The 26,137-nt window shown below is 39.3% G+C and overlaps 1 protein-coding gene across 1 annotated transcript; it reads left to right on the top strand.

Moving 5' to 3' along the window:
* The first annotated feature begins 9,700 nt into the window (after positions 1-9,700).
* On the top strand, positions 9,701-23,771 carry LOC130908654 (delta-type opioid receptor-like). Its single transcript, XM_057824317.1, has 3 exons — positions 9,701-10,101; positions 17,463-17,815; positions 21,942-23,771. Exons 1-3 carry the CDS (start codon positions 9,875-9,877, stop codon positions 22,466-22,468), a joined length of 1,107 nt encoding a protein of 368 aa, XP_057680300.1. The 5' UTR covers positions 9,701-9,874; the 3' UTR covers positions 22,469-23,771.
* Positions 23,772-26,137: the final 2,366 nt, after the last annotated feature.

Here is a 26,137-nt window from a genome sequence, read left to right as displayed (position 1 = left end):
TGGGAGATTTTATGGGTGAAACATGGTGATATAACAAGGGTCGCGATGCAGAAATCGCAGACATCTAGGAGTGGTTGAGATTTTCTTTTACATATAGTTTCCCTTTTAAACGTTTTTTTTCTATTTTTCTTTGTTTGGGTCGATTATTTATCATTTAACATATCGGGGAAAATACGAGAGTAACAAAAAAATACAATTTGTAAAGATGACCCGATCGACGATCGATCGGGTCCGATCACGTCATTTTCAAAGTATCGGAATTGGCAAAAAAATATCGGATATGCCTTTTTTTAATATATATATATTTTTTAATTAAATCGTTTTCTAATTTTATTTCACGTGACAGACAAAATATCTCACACTCATCCAGAGTCTTTAGTTTTGGCTTAAAGTAGGACTGTCAAATTTATCCCGTTAACGGCGGTAATTACTTTTTTAAAAATTAATCATGTTAAAATATTTAATGCAATTAACGCATGCGCTGCACGACCCACTCACGCATTGTCGCGTTCAATCTATAAAGGCGCCATTTTACCTATATATAGAGCTAAAAGGCAGTGTAAAATGAGTAGAGTGAATTTAGGCAGTCATTGGAGCCTTTATTTAATTGGCTAAAGCCTTAAAAACTCCCACTCAACAATTAAAAATATCCTGGGAAGCAATGTGGGGAAGAAAGGTAGTAGTTGATCTTTATCTTTACACCCTATGTTATTTCCCAACACAGAGAAGATACTGTATATCAATTGGTGCCACTACACACAGTCATGGTTGCACTTCCCATCATGCATTTGGGCAGAAGTTAAATGGCTACAGTATCATTTACTGAAAGCTCAACAAATACACTAGATGGCAATATTAGTCACAATATACAAAGTCACATTTATCCTTTAAGAATTACAAGTCTTTCTATCCGTAGATCCCTCTCACAGAAAGAATGTTAATAATGTAAATGCCATCTTAAGGATTTATTGTCATAATAAACAAATACAGTACTTATGTACTGTATGTTGAATGTATATATCCGTCCGAGTTTTATTCATTTTTTTCTTAATGCATTGCCAAAATGTATATGACCGGGAAAAATTATTGGGAATGATTGGAATTGAATCGGGAGCAAAAAAAAAAAGCAATCGGATCAGGAAATATCGGGATCGGCAGATACTCAAACTAAAACGATCGGGATCGGATCGGGAGCAAAAAAACATCATCGGAACAACCCTACTATTTAGCGATAGTTATGAAGTTGATATCCGTGACTTTTTTACAGACGCCATTTTTTTTCATTGTGACATAATTTGTTTAAAAGTTCAAAATATGCGAGCGAATAATTTTTTAAAGTCATTTTTTGTTTTTAAACTAAATATTAGACATTAATTAATGATTCTCAGCTAAAAATGACAGACATTTTGAATAATATAATTCTTTTTATGGCTGGGTTGAAACAAAAGCGGTTGCGCGTCGTCTGTAAAAGGGGGTTTCCAGGGTAAAACGAGCAAATTAAAAATAATTTGGGGGCTTAATGCTCCATGAATCTGCATTTGCAGCATAAAGACATATTGTTCTATCAAACACAGCAGTTGCTTTGGCTTAAAGTACAGCAGTTTCTTTGAAAGAGGAGTGCAAGAGCAGAAACTGCTTTTTCGTTTTCTGCCATATTTAAATGAAAAATATTATAAAAACAGTAAATTAAAGCCGACGTTCCGCAATATTTGGTGTTTTTAATGTTTAGAAGCACCGCTGCGCACGCCCAATGTGACGTGTGCGAGTGCTGACGTTATCGGCGTGGGAGCTTTCTATTGATATGGATGCGGAGCAAGTCCCCCCAAGCCCACGCAATCGAATCCTTCCACTTTGGAGCCCGGATTCAATGGTTTGCGTCTTTGCCTTCTGTTTTCGCCGACACCATATGAAAGCGAGGCCATTCCGCAACACAGTCATTGCGTCTTGGTGGCGCAGAGTCACCATGTAAACTGCCCCTTACAATCCTATTAGTGCTTAATGAACTTGGCGCTAGAGGCAGTCAGCGCTAGGCGTAGCATAGCAGCTCTGTTGTAGCACTATGTGGATGTCTGCATTAGCCTGTTCTTCTGTAATGGCACCGAGCATAAAATCCCCATAATACCTAATGAACTCAGCGGGCAGCGTGCTAGCATAGCAACTTTGTCATAGCAAACTGTTAATGTCTTTTTTTTAAAATCTGTCTAAAGACCTATGGTTATTCTTAAATCGTGCTACTGTAGTGGCATCAAGAGTTTTCTCTTGAAAACAAGCCAGCATGTACCTGTAAATAACTAATAACGTAATAAAGTGTAGCAACAAAGCTAAATGTACATTTACAATTTCTCCAAGTCTTTTGCAGACAATGTAAGGGTCTTTTTTACCTCTCTGAGTATTCTGCGCTGAACTTTAGTCGTCATCTTTGGTGGACGGCCACTCCTTGGGAGAGAAGCAACAGTGCCAAATTCTCTCCATTTGTAGACAACTTCTCTGACTGTCGATTAATGAACATCGACTTTAAGAAATGGTTTGTATCCTTTCTCAGCTTTGTATAAATCAAAAACCCTTGATCGCAGGTCTTCAGACAGCTCTTTTGAGCTAGCCATGATGCACATCAGACAATGCTTCTCATCAAGACAGTTCTTACCAGGTGTGTGTTTTATAGTGGGCAGGGCAGCTTTAAACGACTCATCAGTGATTGGGCACACACCTGACTTAAAATGTTTGGTAAAAATTGGTTTCAATTGCTCTTTAAGTCTCCTTAGGCAGAGGGTTCACTTACCGTATTGGCCCGAATATAAGACGGTGTTTTTTGCATTGAAATAAGACTAAAAAGTGGGAGTCATCTTATATTCGGGGTCTAGACATTATTCCCATTCACGACGCTAGATGGCGCCAGATATCATTGAAGCGATGTTCTGTCATGACAGATCTCAGCTCCTCTCAAGTTTAACCAATTTGCATTATTTTATTGCAATGTTTTTCCTTATTCAGATTTCTTTCAAGACTATAGTTAGTTAGACCTCACTTTGATGGTTAATGCAGTTATTGCAATTTTGTTGTTTTATCACAATAGATTGGTTTATTTACATTTCAAAAACCAGAAGCCATTCATTTACGAATGTGATTGCACTTTAGTTTACATATTTAAATGTTCAGATATTTAGATTTGAATGAGGCAAAATAACATGCTTTTTCTTTCAAATATATTGTTATAATCATTTGTTTCAGATGTACTTAATTATTTTCCGGAAAAAAAAAAATTGGTGTTCAAAAAGTCTTTTTTCAAACTTGAGTCTTGAAAAAGAGGGTGTCGTCTTATAATCAGGGCCGTCTTATATTCGAACCAATACGGTACTTATTTTTCTCCCTTCTGTCATTGTTTGCATGCTATTGTCATGAAAACTAGGGCTGTCAAACGATTAAAATTTTCAATCGAGTTAATCACAGCTTAAAAATTAATTAATCGTAATTAATCGCAATCAATCACAATTCAAACCATCTCTAAAATATGCCATATTTTTCTGTAAATTATTGTTGGAATGGATATATAAGACAAGACGGATATATACATTCAACATACTGTACATAAGTACTGTATTTGTTTATTATAACAATAAATCCACAAGACGGCATTAACATTAACATTCTTTCTGTGAAAGGGATCCACGGATAGAAAGACTTGTAATTCTTAAAAGATAAATGTGAGTACAAGTTATAGTAATTTTGATAGTTTGTATATTGTGACTAAATATTCCCATCTAGTGTATTTGTTGAGCTAAACTTAATGTTTGAATAGAGTATTATTTTGCATAGCTATTTTGATTGGGAATGCCAGATCTCTTTGCATTGAGTGCTTTTCTTTTTGTGAACATTATTTTATTTTTGAGAGTTAGGAATATTATTTTTGTTAAGCTTTCACTAAATGATACTGTAGCGACTTAAATGTTCTTAACTGCGCAAATGCATGATGGGAATTTGAGCAACCATGGGTCACAGTGGTTGCTGCAAATGGTATATCTTCTCTGCGTTGAGCACAATACATGGTGATAAGACAAAGATCATCTCCAGATATTCTTCAGCATGTCGCCTGCCACATTAGTTATAACAGTTGTGAAAGAGATGCCACCGCTTATTCCATTAAATAGCATGACTCTAATAAATGCCTGCGTTACCAATTCGCCCTTCTTGGTAATTGGCGGTGCTATGGACCGGCGATTCATGTTGGCTCATTGTCGTCGATTGGCTCGGTTCGTCCGATTTCCTCCAAAGGAAGACGGCGGCCTACACATAAACACCGAGAGGCGTTGGATGGCTTTATGTGGGTACTTTTATTAACAAAACAAAAGCATGTGGGGGGCGCAGCACTTGAGCCTGCGCTAACTGCGCACTTTCTCTACTCTGTCGCTTTCTCTCTCGCTCGACCACTTTCTTCTTCACTGCTTAATCTCACAACGCCAGTCACATTGAAATTAACAGCGGCACCCGCTAACACCTGCGTCCACTCCACTTGCTTGTCTCTGCCCTTAGCTCTCAATATACTTCAAACGGCGCCATTGTAGTCTGTTCGCGGCAATGCTTGAGTGGTTCATTCCACGCATGCGTTAATTGCATAAAATATTTTCATGTGATTAATTTTAAAAATTAATTACCGCCCGTTAACGCGTTAATTTTGACAGCCCTAATAAAAACATCAAAACCTATAAATATGTCGGTGGAATTAGTTAAAGCAGACACTTTATTTTCATCTGTGTGATTTTGACAAAGGTCAGATCAAACTTGATGGTGATTTTATGCAGTAATATGAGAAATTCCAAAAGGTTCAGATTAGGGTTGTTCCGATCATGTTTTTTTGCTCCGGATCCGATCCCGATCGTTTTAGTTTGAGTATCTGCCGATCCCGGTATTTCCCGATCCGATTGCTTTTTTTTGCTCCCGATTCAATTCCAATCATTCCCGATAATTTTTCCCGATCATATACATTTTGACAATGCATTAAGAAAAAAATGAATAAAACTCGAACGAATATATACATTCAACATACAGTACATAAGTACTGTATTTGTTTATTATGACAATAAATCCTAAAGATGGCATTTACATTATTAACATTCTTTCTGTGAGAGGGATCCACGGATAGAAAGACTTGTAATTCTTAAAGGATAAATGTGACTTTGTATATTGTGACTAAATATTGCCATCTAGTGTATTTGTTGAGCTTTCATTAAATGATACTGTAGCCATGTCCAAATGCATGATGGGAAGTGGAACCCTGACTGTGCGTAGTGGTACCAATTGATATATCTTCTGTGCGTTGGGAAATGACATAAGGTGTTCAGAAAAAGATCAATTACTACCTTTCTTCCCCACATTGCTTCCCACAATATTTCTGATCGTAGGGAGAGGGATTGTGAGGCTTTAGCCAATTAAAAAAATGCTCCAAAGGCTGCCAAAATTCACTCTACTCAATTTACGCTGCCTTTAAGCTCTATATATAGATAAAGCGGCGCCATTACAGATTGAATGTGACAATGCGCGAATGGGTCGTGCAGCACATGCGTTAATTGCGTTAAATATTTAAACTTGATAAATTATTTAAAAAATTAATTACTGCCGTTAACGGGATAAATTTGATAACCCTACCTTAAGCCTAAACTAAAGACTCTGGATGAGTGTAACATATTATGTCTGTAATGTTAAATACAATTAGAAAACGATTTAATAAAAAAATATATATATTAAAAAAAGGCATGTCCGATATTTTTTTGCCGATTCCGATACTTTGAAAATGACGTGATCGGACCCGATCGATCGGCATCAATCGGGACATCTCTAGTTCAGATACTTTTTAATCCCACTGTACATTATTACTGTACATGCCTATGCTCTTTATGAACATAGTGGTACTATCGTTAGCTAATGATATTTATTCATGGACACCATGTGGCAAGCCTAATAACTGAGGAGAAAGCGAAAGGAAGGTCAGTCAAAAGGTGATTAGGCGGGGTAAAGCGTACATAATTCAGCAATGTGAGGTTAGGAACCCAGTATTATGTAAATCAACTGTAAGTGTGTATACTGTTTGACATCCTATTCTATGTTACCTGATCACTCACTAATCCTTGCAAAAAAATACGCAGTTTAACAGTTGAGTTTTGGGGAAATGAGTTTTCATGTAATAGAGCACAACCAACAGCCGGATTTTCACTTCCACGCTTGATTTACAGATCTTACAAGTCACCATTGCACTACAGTCACCTTCCAAATTATTAATCGATTTCATATTGTTTCAAACTACCACAGTGAGCCCACAATGTTATTGTTTGCTCTCTCAAGTGTATTTTTTGGAGCTGTTTTCCAAGATATGGCTACATTTGCTCTTTAAATCAAATTGTGTTGCTCGGGATCATTTAATTTCCACTCCACAGAAGTTTCAACCTCGCATACATTATGTAAACATTAACGATCCCTTGGAGGAAAATCCATTAAAGCGCTCTAAGATGAAACATTGCCACAGGCGATGGATGATTTGACTCGTAATGTGTTCAAAGTTTTCAAACAAAATTATGTTTTTGTGACTTGCAAGCACCTCGCAATGGTCAAAGATGGTGTTTTATTTTTCTAAAGTCATGTGACTCTGGTCATCCACCTCTGATAAAGGTAGTCAAAATAAGAATCAAGGAAAAAATCCAACATTGTTCTTTGTCTAAATTGAGCAATTGAAAAATCCATTTTCTTGTTTTTATGTCAAGGTAGACAAGATGGAGACATTACAGTACATTAGCTGTGCTCATTTCAAATGGCGCGAACCACTTACAAGTATTCCCGACATCCTGCGGCGGTGACAAGCGCGTCCCCTCTACTTATGTGGTTTTGGGGCTTTTAAGGAGGTGCTGAAAGGCCGTGATAAAGGTACTCTAACAGGCACGTGTAAAATGTAGAGTGCCTGAGGAGGAAGTGAAATTGCACTTTTGCATAAAATTGCCCTTCTCTCTTTGAAACGAAATTGTCTTGGAAGGAAATTACATTTTATGTTTTACTTCATAGATAAGGTTGACTCACTGGCTGCCTGTGATGGTGCGATACATTCGATCCATTTTGACTGGGAGTGCTGAAATATGGACTAATTTGACTGATGTTTTGAATTGGACTACTACTTCAGTTTTTTTTTCCCTCCATCTTTGAATGAATGAATGAATTTATTGTCATTGTCATCATCATCATAATCATTGACAGTTTCAGAGTGTGGAATTTGCCCGAAAGAAAGACGATGACAGACAAAGGAAAGACGGGAAAAAGCAAAAGCTTATCGATACGCGTCCCCCACAGCCCGGGACGCACAGTCAAGCATGTTTGTGTTACAGTCCAGTTATTATCAGGGTTTTTTTTTTTTTTTCACATATCATTCAAAAGTCATTGATTGCCTTGGAATTTCACATATTGTCAATTTGAGTGGGTTCATTGTATCAGTTGATGTCCAAGTTGGTGTAGGGAGTTTAGCTTATTTCAATATTTCTTAAACTTCTCCTCGCAGGCCCTGTCCTTGGGAGATAAAACTCATACAGCGCTGTTTTCTTTTTGCAAGCGTTGATAAGCGTCTTGGTCATCCAAGGTTTGTTTTGCATTCTTTGTCTCGTGATAAAGCACCCATAAACCGCATTCACATTGTTTGCATTGTACTTGTTATTGAAGCTCTGTAGATATTCGTCAATGCTTTCAAAATTTTTGTATAGACTCCTGGCGTTGAAGTGGATTTGTTTCAGCTTACCGTCCACATCCATGGAATTGTAGTATTGTTCCGCTGTGTAGTACTTACAGTTGTTTGAAATGTTATTGTAAAAGTTGAGGTCAGGATCAAGATTATCAGTTGGGTCATCATGGTACTCATCAATCTGGTCATCCAAAAGGTGGTAACAGGTGTCATCAATAATTTTCGAATGAGGTCAGCTCTTCCAGGCTTCTCACGACTCTTATCTTCATGTCTTGTGACTTGACAAGGATTTTGCAATCAGAGACCCAGGTGCTGGCAATTTTCCCCTCTTTTTTGAGCTGACGTGCTTTTCTCGCTATGTGGGCATTTCGGCGAGTCAAGTTGTCATTCAGAAAAATCTTCGTTCCTTTCAGGCGGTGGCGCTGGTCAAGCAGGGCAACCTTGCTCTTGTGGTCTGCCAACTTCACGACCACCGTCGCCGGTCCTCTCCCCCCAGTTGGGAGCAGAAAGCAGTGACGGATGTCCAGCGGGTCCACCTTTATTCCAAATTCATGCAGCTTGGCAATTGCCTGTTGAGCCACAGGTAGGCTAGCGGCCTCGGCATATGATCTCGGCGTCAGTTGTAATCCAGATATGATGAGATCATTTGCGCGTCTTCCTTGGTCGAGATCATCAGCCAGAATTTCCAGCCTTTTGATGCGAGCCTCCTTCTCCTCAACCACTTACTTGAGCTTTTCGTTTTCAGCGCGCATCAGCTGTAATTCTTTCATGACTTCCCGATTCTGACTTCCGACTCCAGCCCATACACATTTTATCACAAGTTAATGTTATTTAACATAATTTTTTAATGTATTGATAAGTTTGATGACTATTTGGACTTCACTTAAGTTTTACCATCTTTTCCCCCAATGAATCCATATTTTAGCATCAGTAGATGTACATTTTTTATTAATGATGTATTGTTAAATCTGATGACTGTTTGGACCTGGACCACTACTGCACTAAGTTTTTTGTATTTTTTTCACCAATGTTAATGTGCCAAAATGTATTGTTAAATCTGTTGAGTGTTTGGACTTGGACCACTACTGCACTAAAATTTGACTATTTTTCCCAATGCGTTCACATTTTAGCATCAGTTTATATGCCATTTTTTAAATGATACATTGTTAAATCTAAAGCGTCACAATTTCTTCCCAATGCATCCACATTTTAGCATCTGTTAATGTACCACTTTTAAAAGTGATGTATTGTTAAATCTTATAAGTGTTTGGACTTGGACCACTATTGCACTGAACCTTTTCTTTTTTACCAAAGCATTCACAATCAATTATAAATTAATGTGATTTATAGTTCACGATGGATTGAGCGACTTGATGGAGATTTAGACTTGGACCACGATTGCACTAAACATTTGCTGTTTCTCAACATTATTCAAATCTTATCAGACCAAGACTTGGACTTGGACCATTACTGTACTAAAGCTTTGCAATTTCTTCCAAATGCATACACATTTTAGCATCTGTTAATGTACCATTTTTAAAAAGGATGTACTGTATTGTTAAATCTGATGACTGTCTGGACTTGGACTATTTTTGCACTAAATCGTTTCTGTTTTTCCAAAGCGTCCACATTCAGTTACAAGTTAATGTGGTTCATTTTTCATAAGGGATTGATCAATTTGATGGAGATTTAGACTTAGACCACTATTGCACTAAACCTTTACTGTTTCTCAACATTATTCAAATTTTATGACATGTCAATGTTTTTTTCACCTTTTATGAAGGATAGTTCGATTTGACAAAATTTGGACTTGGACCACTATTGCACTAAATGTTGTGTTTCTCCATTTCATATTCTATTACAAATCCAAGTGGTACAAAAAAAAAAAAAAAAAAACAGCAAATCCGTTGCAAATGAACACGCGACTGAATTCTCATCAGATTTACTATCCTTGAACTGGATGTCATTACCGCGTATACCTAATGAGGTGACCAAGTAATGCGCGTCGCCATCCCTCACCGCTCGGTCGCGCGTCACATTGCTACGACGCGTCCACGCGCGCATGAGCCTTCTTCTCCTCTCCTCCTCCCTCCAAACTTTGCAGCAAAGAGCAAGTGAACACGTGCCATTTACGGAAAGTTGTCGTTTGTATTCCCACTGCCCAATATGGAAAACGCCGGTCCAGCTGAGATGTTCCAAGAGCGACTGGAAGACGCTTTGCCAACCGCCGGCAACGCTTCACTGTGGAGCCACAACATTAGCCTCGGTGATGGGGAGGAGGAATGGGAGATGGAGGGCTTGTCGCCTATCATCCCTATCATCACCGCTCTCTACTCGTTGGTGTTTGTGGTGGGATTGCTGGGAAACTGTTTGGTCATGTATGTCATCATAAGGTAGGACTAATTACAAATACTATCAAAAATAGTGACATTTGTGATTAATTTGTCTAAGAATTATGATGAATGTTAATCAAATTGATGCATGTGTATATCACTTTTAACATTTTTTGGTATGCATATTTTCCCGACCAATTCATTAAACTATCTCATCACCTGCCTTAGGCAGTGATAGACGTCCAATCCATTTAGACTGGGAGGGCTGGCAGCGATCATTCGCATTCAGTATTCCCAGTTCAAATTAATCGGACGTCTATCACAGTCAATGGCTGCGACTGAGTCACTAAATATGTAGCATGCAACTGTTAACTCAATGACTGATACATGATCATTCACTGCCAGTCCTCCCTGTCATTAATTCAGCATTAAAAGCGTGACATGTTGGAATCGATACGTGGAGTTGATATGTTTGATGGTTCCCATGAACCCCCGGCGCCCCACCTCCGTTCCTCGCATGAAAAGTCGCTCCAGTGAAGCAATAACAAACCTTCGATAAATCACAACCTCCTCGCGGTCTGCTCAACAGGATATTAATTATAGCTCCAGTGGGGCCACATTGGCTCTATATTTACGACGCGTGGAGGCGACAAATCCGTTTTGATGTTCGGTAAAAGTTGCAGCAGATAGCAGGTAATGTCAAATCAATCCAAAAAATGATGGCGGTTGGTTAATAAGCGCTTTCAGGGGCGCATTTAATGCAAACGGCGACTGACCTGGCTGCCTTCCAATCAATGCTTTTGTATTAAGTATCGATTCCACGACGGTTTGCGGTAAAAAGTTGTCACGCGGGCCCTGATTGCTAAGGAGTCTTTACATTACTAGTGGACCAAACCAATTAAGCTAGACTATTAAGGCTATCAATAGAAGCCTATGCTTTGTGGTTAAGTCAACACTGAGCTCATTGGCTGCCATGGATGAGGATGGATGGCCAGTGCATTTTGACTGGTAGGGCTGAAATATTGATCAATTTGACTCATGTTTAGACTTGGACCAGTGTTTTTCAATCTTTTCTGAGACACGGCACGTTTTTACATTGGGAAAAATCTCACCACATACCACAAACGGAAAATGTTCCAAAATTATTGTGTTCAGTATACAGCCTATAATTATAAAATAATTTCTCAATATTTATACTTACTCAGTGTGAAAATTGGACTGTTTGGATCAGGGGTCCCCAAACTACGGCCCGCGGGCCGGATACAGCCCACATCCACATTTGGTCTGGCCCCCTGAACAATTTATTTATTTTTTTCCAATAGTCTTATTTCCTGGCTTTTTTTCTGTGAACAGCCCAGAGAGGGTTATTTGGTTATTATTAAAGATGTCCGATCACGTCATTGTCAAAGTATCGGAATCGGCAAAAAAATATCGGACATGCCTTTTTTTAATATACCGTAATTTTCGGACTATAAGCCGCTACTTCTTTGCCTCATTTTGAATCCTGCGGCTCATAGTCCAGTGCGGCTTATTTACTGATTTATTTGGGTTGATCGGTAACTTTATTTGACAGCAGCGTCATAAAACTGCCATAAGACCGTCAAAATTATGACATGATTATGACACTATCATGGGAATTGATGAATGAATGAATGTCATTAAGTATCATCCGGAACATTTTGTCACCAACATTCCATTTGTGTCCAGCTCAGATCTTATACATCCATTCAAAAGTGGATAATTTGACATATGTCATAAGCATTCAATAATCATTATTATGATGGTCCTATGACAGTTTTATGGCGCCACTGTCATATAAAGTGTTACCAAATACCACTTAACGAAACAACTGGGAGAGTAACTGAAGAAATAATTAGCACAGGCCATGAATTTTGATTGTTATTTACATCTGTAGCACTGCAATGCATGCTAGGAGGCATATTGTACAACAAAGGTGTTGACAGCAGGTAGCAACAGAAGTTGACTGTCTCTCCCAAGGGAGCAGTGATAGCCAAATGAAGCTTCTTGAAGCAATGAGCAATGGTGGTTCATTTGGTCTTATGATGCTTCTGTCCAATAAAGTGTTACCGGTTGATATCTTTTGGTGTAAATATCCCATAATTCAGTGAGGACAGCTGCGGCTTATTGTCCAGTGCGGCTTATCTATGAACAAGTGCCGTTTTCTTGTCAAATTTGGTGGGTGGCGCCTCAGGTGCGCCTTATAGTCCAGAAATTACGGTATATATATATTTTTTAAATTAAATCGTTTTCTAATTGTACTTAACATTAAAATGTCTTACACTCATCCAGAGTCTTTAGTTTTGGCTTAAAGTATGGCTATTAAATTTATCGCGTTAACGGCGGTAATTCATTTTTTTAAAATTAATCACGTTAAAATATTTAACGCAATTAACGCATGTGCTGCACGACTCACTCACGCATTGTCGCGTTCAATCTATAATGGCGCCATTGTACCTATATATAGAGCTTGAAGGCAGCGTGTAATGAGTAGAGTGAATTTTGGCAGGCTTTGGAGCCTTTTTTTAAATGGCTAAAGCCTTACAATCCCTCTCTCAGCAATTAGAAATATCGTGGGAAGCAATATGGGGAAGAAAGGTAATCGTTGATCTTTTTCTTAACACCCTATGATATTTCCCAACGCAGAGACAATGTATCAATTGGTGCCACTATGCACAGTCATGGTTGCACTTCCCATCATGCATTTGGGCAGAACAGTTAAATGGCTACAGTATCATTGACTGAAAGCTCAACAAATACACTAGATGGCAATATTTAGTCACAATATACAAAGTCACATTTATTCTTTAAGAATTACAAGTCTTTCTATCCCAGGATCCCTCTCACAAAAAGAATGTTAATAATGTAAATGCCATCTTGAGGATTTATTGTCATAATAAACAAATACAGTACTTATGTACTGTATGTTGAATGTATATATTCGTCTGAGTTTGATTCATTTTTTTCTTAATGCATTGCCAAAATATATACGATCGGGAAAAATTATCGGGAATGATTGGAATTGAATCGGGGGCAAAAAAAAAAAAAAAGCAATCTGATCAGGAAATATCGGGATCGGCAGATACTCAAACTAAAACGATCGGGATCAGATTGGGAGCAAGAAAATATGATCGGAACAACCCTAGTTATTATCTATTTAATTAATATAGTTATAATTATATTATATTATATTATATTATATTTACTTTTGTTCCATGAGGAATCCAGAAAGGGTTATTTGATTGTGGCTTTCTGAAAAACAATAAATTTTTACATTTAGGCACTCCTGCAATTGTCACACTTTTTGTGTTACAAACTGAACCCGGCCCCTCATCGGAGAAGGGAAAAGTTATATGGCCCTCACAGGAAAAAGTTTGGGGACCCCTGATTTAGATGAACACAAAGCCGATATCCTGGCAGGAATTGAAAAAAGACCGACTTAACTCATTGACTCCCAGCCATTTTCACCAGAGCAAGGCCCTTCGCTCCTGGCCGTTTTACTGGATTTTGACTGATTTTGCAAGGCCCACAGAAGATTCTGTTCTATTGCTATATAAACATGGAACCCACCAAAAGAAAGATCAGACTCTCTTCTTTCAGCAGAAAAAGAAATTAGTTCATATCTTTTTCCATTCTTTAGAAATCAGCATTAGAAAATAGCTTAGTTTGAGCAATTTTCCAATTTCTGATGAAAAAACGGAGAAATTGAGCTTTTTGGGAAAGCATACATTTCAAACTTAACTTTGACTTTAACACAGCTATTTTTTGCTTTAGTTACATCCCAAACATCTGAATAATGTTTTCCTTCTACAAAATAACATAAACAACAAGACAAATAGAGCTTTTGATAGCAAAGTAACAATTTATTCACACATAACTGAGAGATGACGCTTGGTGGCCGCGACAGCGGGTTAAACTTTTCCTTCATTGCCGCCTGTCTCGTAAAGGTGGATTTTTTTTGGTCTTTCTTTTGTGGTAACCACTGCCTCGTTCGCCTGGGGAAGTTTTGTTCCTGTGGGGGAACTGGTTTGGCCGTGCGCGTTTCTGTGCGGGACACTGGAGGGTGCGGGGGACGCGAACGGCGAGCCTGCAGAGCGGACTCTGCCCGGCGAGCAGCATGGACACAACTACGCTGTACTGGTTGAATCGGGTTGGATGGTTTTACCAAATGCGCTACTGCCCTCCAGTGGCCAGTTTTATTGCTTTAAAATGGGTTTTGAGCTTTGTTCATTCTATCTAAGATACATGGGGAACCTGTAGATGCCGATTGTGAAAAAAAAACCGCAAAAGACGTATAAATATGTTTTTGGGACACTGAAGCAAGTAAAAATTAGGGCTGTCAAACGATTAAAATTTTTAATCGAGTTAATCACAGCTTAAAAATTAATTAATCGTAATTAATCGCAATTCAAACCATCTATAAAACATGCCATATTTTTCTGTAAATTATTGTTGGAATGGAAAGATAAGACACAAGACGGATATATACATTCAACATACTGTACATAAGTAATGTATTTGTTTATTATTACAATAAATCAACAAGATGGCATTAAGATTATTAACATTCTGTTAAAGCGATCCATGGATAGAAAGATTTGTTGTTCTTAAAAGATAAATGTTAGTACAAGTTATAGAAATTTTATATTAAAACCCCTCTTAATGTTTTCGTTTTAATAAAATTTGTAAAATTTTCAATCAAAAAATAAACTAGTAGCTCGCCATTGTTGATGTCATTAATTACACAATACTGATGGTGCTGAACCCATAAAATCAGTCGCACCCAAGCGCTAGCAGAGGGCGACAAAATTCCAAAAAACAAGTAACATGTGCACATGACCCTGTGCTGTCATTTTAATCTGTTTGAGCGGGGCATGTGCGTTAATTGCGTCAAATATTTTAACTTGATTAATTTAAAAAATTAATTACCGCCCGTTAACGCGATAATTTTGACAGCCCTAAATAAGACGGATGCTAGTTTTTGTCTGACGAGCTGACTAATGCTTAATAGTTTCCGCCACATGTTCACAATGTGTGACATTTTATGTGTAGGTAGCCTGCATCTTAGCAGTGTCTGCTTGTTTAACTTATGTGACGTGCAGGACCCTCCGCCCGGACTCACCAGTGTGTCCTTTCCAGTCTCCAAGCTTGCACACACGTTAAGATTTGTTTTCTTGGCCAGAGAGAATATGCAGTGTCGCACACTAAATGTAACTAGTAGCGTTAGCATAGCATTTGCGTTACGCTTATACTAACGGTGAGCGTCCTTTTAAACTATGGGACAAGTCTTTTTTAAATACAATTTGTGGCATCCAGGTGGGTATAATTAATTGTAGGGTTGTTCCGATCATGTTTTTTTGCTCCCGATCCGATCCCGATCGTTTTAGTTTGAGTATCTGCCGATCCCAATGTTTCCCGATCCGATTGCTTTTTTTTTGCTCCCAATTCAATTCCAATCATTCCCGATAATTTTTCCCGATCATATACATTTTGGCAATGCAATAAGAAAAAAATGAATAAAACTTGGACGAATATATACATTCAACATACAGTATATAAGTACTGTATTTGTTTATTATGACAATAAATCCTCAAGATGGCATTTACATTATTAACATTCTTTTTGTGAGAGGGATCCACGGATAGAAAGACTTGTGACTTTGTATTTTGTGACTAAATATTGCCATCTAGTGTATTTGTTGAGCTTTCAGTAAATGATACTGCAGCCATTCAACCCAAATGCATGATGGGAAGTGGAACCATGACTGTGCGTAGTGCTATCAATTGATATATCTTCTCTGCGTTGGGAAATAACATAAGGTATTAAGAAAAAGATCAATTGCTACCTTGCTTCCCCACATTGTTTCCCATGATATTTCTAATCGTAGGGAGAGGGATTGTAAGACTTTAGCCGATTAAAAGTAGGCTCTAAAGGCTGCCAAAATTCACTCTACTCATTATACGCTGCCTTTTATCTCTCTAAATTGGTAAAACGGCTCCATTACAGATTGAGCGCGACAATGCGTGAGTGGATCGTGCAACGCATTCATTAATTGCGTTAAATATATAACGTGATACATTTTTGAAAAATTAATTACTGCTGTTATGGGGATAAATTTGATAACCCTACCTTAAGCCTAAACTAAAGACTCTGAATGAGTGTAACATATTATGTCTGTAACGTTAAATACAATTAGAAAACGATTTAATAAAAAAAAAAAAAATTATATACATATATATATATATATATATATATATATATATATATATATATATATATATATATATATATATTAAAAAAAGGCATGGCCGATATTTTATTGTCGATTCCGATACTTTGAAAATGACGTGATCGGACCCGATCGATCGGCATCTCTAATTGATTGTAAAAAATGTATTGAAAGTTGGTGTTGTCCTTGTAGACGCTACAACATGTGCTCGTCTATCAATGTTCATTCGAAATGGTTGAAAACCTTTATTTTTTTCTTTTTCTGGAGAACATTTTTTAAATTTTACAGACAAAAACATTTTTAGTAAACGTCGACTAAAACTAGACGAAATTAGTTGAGTTTCCGTCAACAAAAACTAGACGAAAACACATTTTGAGACGACTAAATATGACTAAGCCGAGTGAGTATTATCATCCAAAAGACAAAAATTAAGACGAAAATTAAAAGGGCTGCCAAAAACAACACTGGTGTTATGACTTGGGCCACCACTGCACTAAACATTTTCTTTTTCCCCAATTCCGTCCAGATTACATTAAAAGTTAATCATTATATTGATTCAAGGTTCAACGAATTGAAATGTTTATTTTTACATATAAGCAACCTGATATTTTGACTGGAAGGACTGGCAAATAAATAAAAAAAAAAAAAAAAAACGCTTCCCCAGGGGTACCCAGCGCTCAAACTGTATGACGACCAAAAAGTTGTAAAGCCAAACAAATGTGACTGGGCCAATTGTTTTATTGATGGCTTGGCCACTTTCTTGGCCACAATAATTAAGCACACCCCGCCTGGAGCACGCATTCCATTGTGGATCAATAATTTAACGACTACCTGATACTATTAAGGCAAATAATATAGTTTGGCCTTGTGTAGTCATGAAAACGTAAAGGTAATTTTGAAGGCTGTTTTGTTCTCTGTGTACCCGAAGGCGAGCCCTTCACGGCAACAAAAAAAATTCAACTGTGGTAAAAACGAGAAAAAGTAATTACTTAGTGCGATTACGCTTCCCTCAATTAATGAAGTAGAGGAACTGGTCTCAAAGGCGTACAATGCATAACAATGAACTGCCGGTCCGGACAAATTGCACGAAGCGAGCTGATGTTTAATTCATGGTGCGGAACAGTCTGACAGGAGGTCACAGAGATACTATCGCAACTCTCCGTGTCGTAACAGGTACACCAAGATGAAGACAGCCACTAACACCTACATCTTTAATTTGGCCCTGGCTGATGCCTTGGTCACCACCACCATGCCCTTCCAGAGTACCGACTACCTCCTCAACACGTGGCCCTTCGGCGAAATTGTGTGCAAAGTTTTCATAGCCATTGACTACTATAACATGTTCACTAGCATCTTCACACTCACCATGATGAGCGTGGACCGCTACGTGGCCGTGTGCCACCCGGTCAAGGCGCTGGACTTCCGGACGCCGGTCAAAGCAAAGGTGATCAACGTGTGCATCTGGATTCTTTCGTCGGCTGCTGGTATTCCGGCTTTCGTCCTGGGCGGCACGCAGACAAACAACGGTGAGACATGATATAGGAAAATACAGTGGGGCAAATAAGTATTTAGTCAACCACTAATTGTGAAAGTTCTCCCAATTGAAAATATTAGAGAGGCCTGTAATTGTCAACATGGGTAAACCTCAACCATGAGAGACAGAATTGTTTGATTTTTAAAGAATTTATTTGCAAATCATGGTGGAAAATAAGTATTTGGTCTATACAAAAAGTTCATCTCAATACTTTGTTATGTACCCTTTGTTGGCAATAATGGAGGCCAAACTCTTCACAAGCTTTTCAAACACTGTTGCTGGTATTTTGGCCCATTCCTCCATGCAGATCTCCTATAGAGCAGTGATGTTTTGGGGCTGTCGTTGGGCAACACGGACTTTCAACTCCCTTCTCACCCCGTGGCGTCAAAATGATAACAAGAACGGGGAGCAAAAATCCCAGAACCACACGGGGGGGACCTAGTGAATGACCTACAGAGAGGTGGGACCACAGTAACAAAGGCTATCAGTAACACAATGCGCCACCAGAGACTCAAATCCTGCACTGGCAGACGTGTCCCCCTGCTAAAGAAAGTACACGTCCAGGCCCGTCTGCGGTTCGCTAGAGAGCATTTGGATGATCCAGAAGAGGACTGGGAGAATGTGTTATGATCTGATGAAACCAAAATAGAACTTTTTGGTAGAAACACAGGTTCTCTTGTTTGGAGGGAAAAGAATACTGAATTGCACCGTACCCACTGTGAAGCATGGGGGCGGAAACATCATGCTTTGGGGCTGTTTTTCTGCAAAGAGACCAGGACGACTAATCTGTGTAAAGGAAAGAAAGAATGAATGGGGCCATGTATCGAGAGATTTTGAGTGAAAATCTCCTTCCATCAGCAAGGGCATTGAAGATGAGACGTGACTGGCTCTTTCAGTATGACAATGATCCCAAACACACAGCCAGGGCAACAAAGGAGTGGCTTCGTAAGAAGCATTTCAAGGTCCTGGATAGAGCTGAAACGAATACTCGAGGAACTCGAGTTTAAAAACTGATCCGAGTAATTTTATTCACCTCGAGGAATCGTTTAATTTTACCAGCTCTAAGCATCATGTTTTGCCCGTACTACTTTTAATGCAGGACAACACGCTGATGACACGTGCGTAGAGGAAGAAGCAATAAAAAAATATAAAACCTTTCTGCAGCCGACAGCCGCTCGAAACTACGCGGACGTTGCTAAAAACTAGCCCGCATGATGTTATGGTGGTAGCAGGTAGCATCTGATGCGTCGCATAGATATCACATGTATGTTGAACTACATACGAAATGACAGTCAGCGGTGTTAGTAAACAGCCGCCATCTTAAAGCAGTACAATTCTCAGCGCTAATAAATAAGAATAAGTTACTGTCAGTCGCTCACATAATGTTAGCCCTGCGGAGGGCTAGGTTTCTATTAAGACCACTGTCGATGCGTGGTTAACGTGTCTTACATACAGGCTTTATTTAATCTGTGAAACCATAGCGCTGTAGAGTGACAAGGGTGTAAAATGAAAATATGATAAAGCTAACTGTCAATTTTAGCTCAGTAGTCATTGCTGGATAAAACACCAAGTAGCATTGGTCCCTAATGTGCTCCAATACAGCAGGTATCGTACTGTAACGTTGACAAAGAGTCACCCGCTTCGTTAGGTTGCAATTATTTCTTTTTTGTGAACTTGTGGAACGACAACAACAACAAGAAGGCACGTCTCTCGCTCTCCCGCACCGACCTCACCCCCGCACGTCACGCGGTGCATTCAGGAACGCATGCAAATATCACTGCCATATTATAACCTGATATGTTACAATACATTTATTTTGAACACTGCAAAAATTCAAAATCCTATCAGGACTTACAGTTTAGACTAACTTAAAGCTTAACTAGAATTTAAAAATGGCTTGACACAAATGGAAATTCAATTGAAACACGTGGGAAAAACACTTAACTTTTAAGTAATGTTATCAAGCGTAATGGCATTTTTAGGTAAGAAATATATACACACACACACACACACATATATATATATATATATATATTTTTTTTTTTATAAGATCTAAAAGTTTTTGGAGGGAAAGCAGTGAATTGGTCTTTTTTTTTTCATTCTAGTCACATCTGAGAGGCAATTGTTGGCTGTTTTCAACAATGTACATCGAAAATAAAGACATTGATTGACTGAAAATGGTTCAATATTAGATGGAATGTCTTGTTTTCTCATGTATATTTATAATTGCTCTTCACCTAAAAAATATATGTTTTATCCGATTACTCGATTAATCGATAGGATTTTCAGTCGATTACTCGATTACTAAAATATTCGATAGCTGCAGCCCTAGTCCTGGAGTGGCCTAGCCAGTCTCCAGGTCTCAACCCCATAGAAAATCTGTGGAGGGAGTTGAAAGTCTGTGTTGCCCAACGACAACCCCAAAACATCACTGCTCTAGAGGAGGTCTGCATGGAGGAATGGGCCAAAATACCAGCAACAGTGTGTGAAAAGCTTGTGAAGAGTTACACAAAACGTTTGGCCTCCGTTTTTGCCAACAAAGGGTACATAACAAAGTATTGAGATGAACTTTTGGTATTGACCAAATATTTATTTTCCACCATGATTTGCAAATAAATTCTTTAAAAATCAAACAATGTGATTTTCTGGTTATTTTTCCACATTCTGTCTCTCATGGTTGAGGTTTACCCATGTTGACAATTACAGGCCTCTCTAATATTTTCAAGTGGGAGAACTTGCACAATTAGTGTTTGACTAAATACTTATTTTCCCCACTGTTGATTAATGTCAAGACAGATAAGGACAGAGATACATGCAAGAGGAGAGTGGGGAGACAGCCAGGTTGCCATCTGACTTCGCTATCAACACCCGATTCCTTAACTAGAAAAGCGAAAACGAGGGTAGATGAGGGAAAGGGCAGAGTGTGGAAAATTGGTCACTAATGATAAGACACTGACGTTACTGTAGAAACAGTCTAGAAGTACATGTCGTCTGGCATTAACGATAGATGATCTAGTACATGTATATTCAAGTGTTGGAAAGTTGGATTTAGGTATGGTCAGTTGGACTGATGTCCCGTTAAGGCAGGGGTCGGGAACCTTTTTGACTGAGAGAGCCAAAACACCTAACATATTTTAAAATGTGACTCCACGAGATACATACAGAGTGTGTGTGTGTATATATTATATAGACGCCTAGTTGTGATTGATAAAAATCTCAGGTGCGTACTCACCACTTGGAAAATAACAAACAGAAACATGGATTGGCTTTACGTATATTTTCTGGAAGTGGAAACCACACCCAGGGGGACGTATGCTTCATGGTGGCCGAGACAGGTGGAGTCTCTCAAGGTACCAGTTTCGTGAGTGTCACTCTCCTGGAAATGGCAACAATTTGACAGGCGAAAAAATCATGAAAGTGAAACCGATCACACGTCTGTGTGACTTGCGGTACCACACAGTTCACTTTCGTGGTTTAATTTTCCTCTACGCATTTTTATTGACTATACTATACGTTATAGCCACGCTGCTGGCTGAGCGGAGACTTAACGCGTGAGGCGAGCTCCGTAATGCCAATCTCCGTGCAATCCGCGACCACCAATGGGCACAGAATTGAAGCATGTCATTGCAAAGTACGTTTGAAGTGTCCAAGATCACTGTGAGGATGCGGCGTGAGCTCATCACGGCTCATTCATGTCAAGCGGGCTGGCCAGTTCCATGTTTAAGATTACGGTTTGGCGAGGAGCCAGATGCACTCATCAAAAGAGCCAGATATGGGTCCCGAGCCATAGGTTCCTGACCCCTGCCTTAAGGTAAAGGTATCTTTATACTCTGTCCTAGGCCAGTCAGAAAGTGGGAAGTATGGTTAAACTGGGAGAAAAGCACAGTGGAAGAGATAGGCATCTGAAGGTCATAGATGTTCTTTCCTGATTACTAATCCGAATATGGGGCATTGGAACAGTCCAATTTGGTGAATAAATGGATGGATCATGGTTGATCGTGGATTATTTTATCCCATTAGATCCTGCACTAAACCAGATCATAGGATAGACTGAGCTAATCCATACCCCAGAGTTAAGGCTATTCTATCCTATATGTATGTTCTGTTTTCCGTTGCAGGAATCACAGAGTGCGCCTTACAGTTCCCTGAACCGTATGTCTACTGGGATACCCTGATGAAGATGTGCGTGTTCGTCTTCGCCTTTGTGGTTCCGGTCCTGATCATCACTGTGTGTTACTCCCTAATGCTCCTGCGTCTCAAGAACGTCCGCATGCTGTCCGGCTCTCGGGTTAAGGACAGAAACCTGCGTCGCATCACCCGACTGGTGGTGGTGGTAGTGGCTGTCTTTGTGGTGTGCTGGACACCTATCCATATCTTCATCCTGGTCAAGGCTCTGGCCAACGTGCCAGAGACCACTGCAATTATGGCTGCTTACTTCTTTTGTGTGGCTCTTGGTTACATCAACAGTAGCCTCAACCCTATCCTCTACGCCTTCCTGGACGAGAACTTCAAGCGCTGTTTCAAGGACTTTTGTGTCTCAGCCAGGCGGCAGAAGGCCACCGGGAGCAGGAAGGTGGCCCTGGGGGCCGTGCAGGAGGCTGCTGTGCCTCTGCAGAACCCAGATGAAAATACCAAGCCCACATGACTAGCAGTGGAACTGTCTTCTGTTTCCCTTGGCGGAAAAGAAGACTCGCGAGACTTGGTCCTCACCCACGTCACAACTGCATTATAGACGATGACCGTGATCTGGTGGACATTGCTTGAAGCTTGGGCGTTACAGGGGACTCGGGATGATTTGCTCATTTAACTCTAGTTATCGAACCCACCAGAAACACCCTGAACCCCGAACATTCTTTTCACTTACTTGAGTCATCATCAAAGTTCCAAATAATCTGTATCTGATGGTGTTTTTGATGTGTCCGCTACCTCAAACCAAATCATAAGATACACTGAAAAGACTGCCAATTTAGATGATTTACTCAGCTGATTCAAGTTAGGACTTCAATGTTTTGGGTACTAACTCCCAAGAAGAATGCGCACTTACGGCCATCAACTTCTCCAACATAGTTTCTAGTCTACACCAACATAAGTCTGAATCCCATTATCTATGATTTGTTGGATAAGAACTTAAAGTTCAAAGAATTCCTAGATGTGAACAGTTGGGCTTTGTGCGATATTTGCCAAAGACTAGAAGATGAAATGTATCGTTCTTTAGGTTCCTCTGCTACAGTTTTCACAAAGTGACTACTTTCATTAGCGCATTAGTACAACAAATGCAAATTCGTTATTTGCCTAGCCTTAGCTCCCGGACCCTAGTTTGAAACAACTGGTTTTGTGTATAGACTTTTCCACCAGAAGTGCCTTTAACAGTCCAGGAGTATGTAAAGGTAGCAAGACTTGAATGGTATTGGCAGATAAGAATCTTCTTAAGATAAATAAATGTTAACAAGAAGAATCCTGGAAACGTTGCAAATTTGACAGAGGGCTTCTCGTCATCCACTTTGATGATTTCACCGTGTATAATTCCGTCACATGAGCTCTGCACGGTAACATAATAATCCCATTGAGATGCTCATGCATTGCAAGATGTACTTATTATGAGATATTGTGCCCAGTGCCATGGTAACATGATTGTATTTAGTTCGCAAATGTACTGACCTTGTAGCATGTTACCTGTAGTACAATAGCAGGATATACAGTATATGCTTGGTAGACGGTGCTGTTGTAAATGATACTGAATGTTCCGCATATTCATGGGACTACATGAAATGTCCTCAGTTCGCAGCTATTTTTATCTTTTCTGACAACAAAAATAACTTCAGAGTTATAACTCCATAAAAGTAAGAATATTTCGGGATATGTTCGTCTCTGTTCGTCGTTTTCTTGCCGTTATTCATCTGCAGCTGTATATTTGCTTTGTCTATATACACACATTAAATACATTTAAAAAGGAATTGTTTGTAAATTGATGAGTCTTTGGAATAGTAAGAGTAAAACAAATAAGTAATATTTTTTGTGCTTTATTTCTCAGTTCAAATATGTTTTAAAAATAAGCAGACCCGTCGACGGGGTGGTGGTAGCAACCGGGTATGTTGTCCCGAATGACCCTTAATTTATTTTACTTTATATTCACATACAGTGGGGCAAATAAGTATTTAGTCAACCCCTAATTATGCAAGTTCTTCCACTTGAAAATATTAGGGAGGCCTGTAATTGTCAACATGGAAAAAAACCCACAAAATCACATTGTTTGATTTTTAAAGAATTTTATTTGCAAATCATGGTGGAAAATAAGTATTTGGTCAATACCAAAAGTTCATCTCAATACTTTGTTATGTACCCTTTGTTGGCAATAATGGAGGCCAAACGTTTTCTGTAACTCTTCACAAGCTTTTCACACACTGTTGCTGGTATTTTGACCCATTCATCCATGCAGATCTCCTCTAGAGCAGTAATGTTTTGGGGCTGTCGTTGAGCAACACGGATTTTCAACTCCCTCCACAGATTTTCTATGGGGTTGAGATCTGGAGACTGGCTAGGCCACTCCAGGACCTTTAAATGCTTCTTACGAAGCCACTCCTTTGTTGCCCTGGCTGTGTGGTTGGGATCATTGTCATGCTGAAAGACCCACCCACGTCTCATCTTCAATGCCCTTGCTGATGGAAGGACATTTTCACTCAAAATCTATCGATACATGGCCCCATTCATTCTTTCCTTTACACAGATCAGTCGTCCTGGTCCCTTTGCAGAAAAACAGCCCCAAAGCATGATGTTTCCACCCCCATGCTTCACAGTGGGTATGGTGTTCTTCTGATACAATTCAGTATTCTTTCTAATCCAAACACGAGAACCTGTGTTTCTACCAGAAAGTTCTATTTTGGTTTCATCTGACCATAACACATTCTCCAAGTCCTCTTCTGGATCAGCCAAATGCTCTCCTGCGAACCGCAGACGAGCCTGGATGTGTACTTTCTTCAGCAGGGGGACACGTCTGGCAGTGCAGGATTTGAGTCCCTGGCGGCGCATTGTGTTACTGATAGTAGCCTTTGTTACTGTGGTCCCAGCTCTCTGTAGGTCATTCACTAGGTCCCCCCGTGTGGTTCTGGGATTTTTGCTCACCGTTCTTGTTATCATTTTGACGCCATGGGGTGAGATCTTGCATGGGGCCCCAGATCAAGGGAGATTATCAGTGGTCTTGTATGTATTCTATTTTCTAATAATTGCTCCCATGGTTGATCTCTTTACACTAAGCGTTTTACCTATTGAAGATTCAGTCTCCCCAGCCTGGTGCAGGTCTACAACTTTGTCTCTGGTGTCCTTCCACAGCTCTTTGGTCTTGGCCATAGTGGAGTTTGGAGTGTGACTGACTGAGCCTGTGGACAGGTGTCTTTTATACCGATAATGAGGTAAAACAGGTTCCGTTGATACAGGTAACGAGTGGAGCCTCGTTAGACCTCGTTAGAAGAAGTTAGACCTCTTTGACAGCCAGAAATCTTGCTTGTTTGTAGGTGACCAAATACTTATTTTCCACTCTAATTTGGAAATAAATTCTTTAAAAATCAAACAATGTGATTTTTCTGCTTTTTTTCCACATTCTGTCTCTCATGGTTGAGGTTTCCCCATGTTGAAAATGACAGTGCTCTCTAATCTTTTCAAGTAGGAGAACTTTTGGTGGTTGACTAAATACTTATTTGCCCCACTGTATTTCTTTTTTATTTAAATCATTGTCTGATTAAATATTATGTTCAACTCGATATATACTTAAAAACATATTAAATATTTCAAATATAATTTTTTTTTGTATAACACCCCCCCCCCCCCTCCAGTCTTAGCAGAGAATGGTTTGACCCCGCTTTGGCGCACTCAAGGCTACACTACACTTGGCTTCGTGACACGTTAGTAGCGTGTGCTCAATTGAGCGCGCAGAGAAAAAAAAAGTGACAGGCACAGGAGTCGGGAAATATAGCAAGATCAGGAAGTGTGCTCAAAATCCATTTTTGCTCGCTCAGAATAGAGGCAGCACACGTGTGCACAAAGTGAGCGAGAGCAGGAAGGGTGTTTTCTGTGCTCAAAATCCATTATATATCCAATATAACGCCTTATTGCCAGTGACTGTAGCTGGAGGAGAGCGAGCCTTCAGTAAAATGAAAATAATTAAAAACTACCTACGCTTCACCATATCACAGGGCAGGCTTAACAACCTAGCCATTCTCCCCATTAAGCGTGAGCTTGCTGTAAAATTGGATTTCACTGATGTTATGAATGACTTTGCTGTCAAAAAAATCTAGGCGTATCACTGTTTGAGGGCTTAATA

The sequence above is a fragment of the Corythoichthys intestinalis genome, chromosome 20, assembly GCF_030265065.1.
Source record: "Corythoichthys intestinalis isolate RoL2023-P3 chromosome 20, ASM3026506v1, whole genome shotgun sequence".
Lineage (NCBI taxonomy): Eukaryota > Metazoa > Chordata > Actinopteri > Syngnathiformes > Syngnathidae > Corythoichthys > Corythoichthys intestinalis.
This window is presented reverse-complemented; position numbering and strand designations above follow the sequence as displayed.